A 2,500-nucleotide genomic window follows, 5' to 3' on the forward strand; every position below is an offset into this window, starting at 1 on the left:
TTGGGAACTGTCCGTCGGAACATTTGGCGGTAGGTCACTGGCACTCTTTCTGTCCTTGCAGTGACTCGAGCAGTCGTGGCTGAAGGGACACCTGTGAATGTAGATCTTCTTCTTTCTTTGGGGTTTCGATGTCGACTCGTTGGGGTCTCTGGTTCCTCCTCCTCCGGCAGCAGCTCCGTTCCTGTCGGAGAGCGGAGAGGCACTGTTGTTGTCTTCGTCGCTCTCGTCTTGCGCAGAGCGAGTGGCATCCATGATCACCTGCCTCGGCTTCCTATGAGAGTCTGAGAGAGGAGAGTAGTCGCTTATATCCGCTTTCGAACCTCTGCCAATCGGAGGAGGAGACTTCACCTAGTGGTCAAAGAAGACACAAAAAAAAGAAAAAGTCAGGTCAGAAAAAGGGTCGTTGGTGAGACCAGGATTAAATTAAAGTTAAAGTCCCTTTCGTACCAATTAATTATCTGTACACGACTTGGAAATTCCAATTCAAAAAATAGCCAATAACTATAGTTTGCTCTTTGCGAGCAGATTTTTCCTCTTACATTCCATGAAAAACTCAGCCAATGGCAAGGCCAGGAATGGAAAAGTGAGATCTTATTGGCCACCGTTGGATGTACCTGGGCCAATGGCAGGGGAGCAGCTGGACGACTGTTCAAAATTTACGATGCTTCCTTTCGATAAAAAAAATTAAAGTCGCTCTTTTTCACGGCATAACCCAGACAAGTGGAATAGCAGTGGCTTCTGGTTATTGGCGATTTATTCTCAATTTACTTTACACTTACATCATTATTGATAGTAATTAACAAATAAAAACCTTTTAGAATGGTGATAAGCTGGATACACTGAAATTCGTCCAATGTCTTGCGTTAGAGTTCTCTTGCTTGAGGGTACAATCGACCACACTATTCCATCTAATTTCTCTTATTCTTGTTTTGTTAAAGTTCTTATAGTTTATATAGGAATTATTTTAATGTTGTTACTGTTTTTAAAATATTTTAATTTTCCTTGTTTCCTTTCCTCACTGGCTTATTTTTCTTGTTGTGGCCCCTGTGCTTATAGCATCCTGCTTTTCAAACTAGGGTTGTACCTTAGCAAGTAATACTAATCTCTAGTCAGTCATACAAGAAAAATAATAAAAATTAAAAGGAATAGAAAAATAATAAGAATTAAAAGGAATAGAAAAATAATAAGAATTAAAAGGAATAGAAAAATGCTAAGAATTAAAAGGAATAGAAAAATGATAAGAATTAAAAGGAATAGAAAAATAAGAATTAAAAGGAATTGAAAAATAATAAGAATTAAAAGGAATATTATATCTTAGTTAATGAAATAAAAAAAAACAGTTTGAAGATGACATATGTATACTAATACGTTCTAAAAACCGGTAAGTTTTCGAAACCTAAAAAAAAACTTGTGCAATAAAAAAAAACACTTGATAATTGACTTAAGGACTGCTACTCGCAAGGCAATTAAATGCCACCATAAAAACGGGTGAAGTTAAAGGCTCGGTGAATTTCATTGTTTATTTTTTTTTAAATTTTCTTCGTTCGATAATGAAAATAGGCGACCATACAAATAATTAGTCTCTATAACTCGGAAGGGAGAAGAATATTTCCTATTGAAATATGTGATAACATTTTTAGTGCATTTATGGTGTTTATATATATATATATATATATATATATATATATATATATATATATATATATATATATATATATATATATATATATATATATGTATGTATATATACTGTATATATATAATATGTATGTATATATACTGTATATATATAATATGTATGTATATATACTGTATATATATAATATGTATGTATATATACTGTATATATATATAATATGTATGTATATATACTGTATATATATATATATATATATATATATATATATATATATATATATATATATATATATAATCACTAACACTTGTGATTTTAATCAATATAGATATCAACCACAATGGCATTTAGTATCGAATTTTACATTCGGGAAAATATATCCAGTGGAATTTAATTTATGATAAATGCATCTGACTGGAGGAAAGATATTCGAACCTTTGCCTCTCAGCATGGTTTCGGCTAAGAGGCATAGGTTCGAATCCTTGCCCAGCCAGAAGCATTTATTAATGAATTTTCATTGGATATACATTATCGAATGTAGAATTCGATATTAGATGCCATTGTGGTTGATATTTACAAATATACATATTATGTATGTGTGTATATAAAATCTTATAACAGACAAAAATATTAAAATTAATACAGACTAGAGTTAAAATTATATTTCATCTAACGAAATATGAAATAAGGCAAACTAAGGATGTATATTTAATTATGAATCTTAAGAAAACTTACATAAACTAATATATATGAAATAAGGAAAATTTAAATTATGATGTAAACCGTCCCCTGAAAGTCCAAGTCTTATTGCAAAATATTTTCCTCTTCAATATTTTGCAATTTTGCAACGTCGACATGACGAAA

General features: G+C 31.4%; 1 protein-coding gene and 1 long non-coding RNA gene across 3 annotated transcripts in view; one reads left to right on the top strand and one right to left on the bottom strand.

Annotated features, from left to right (window-relative positions):
- Window positions 1-2,500, top strand: part of LOC137628785 (uncharacterized) — a 146,778-nt gene that overhangs the window by 43,702 nt on the left and 100,576 nt on the right. The gene's annotated exons all lie outside the window — the stretch shown is intronic.
- Window positions 1-2,500, bottom strand: part of LOC137628253 (uncharacterized) — a 52,456-nt gene that overhangs the window by 654 nt on the left and 49,302 nt on the right. Inside the window, exon 2 of the mRNA XM_068359420.1 lies at window positions 1-348. This exon is cut by the window's left edge and continues 654 nt beyond it. Within this exon, the coding sequence (XP_068215521.1) occupies window positions 1-348 (348 nt within the window). The remainder of the gene's footprint in view (window positions 349-2,500) is intronic.

Source organism: Palaemon carinicauda, chromosome 36 (genome assembly GCF_036898095.1).
Source record: "Palaemon carinicauda isolate YSFRI2023 chromosome 36, ASM3689809v2, whole genome shotgun sequence".
Taxonomy (NCBI): domain Eukaryota; kingdom Metazoa; phylum Arthropoda; class Malacostraca; order Decapoda; family Palaemonidae; genus Palaemon; species Palaemon carinicauda.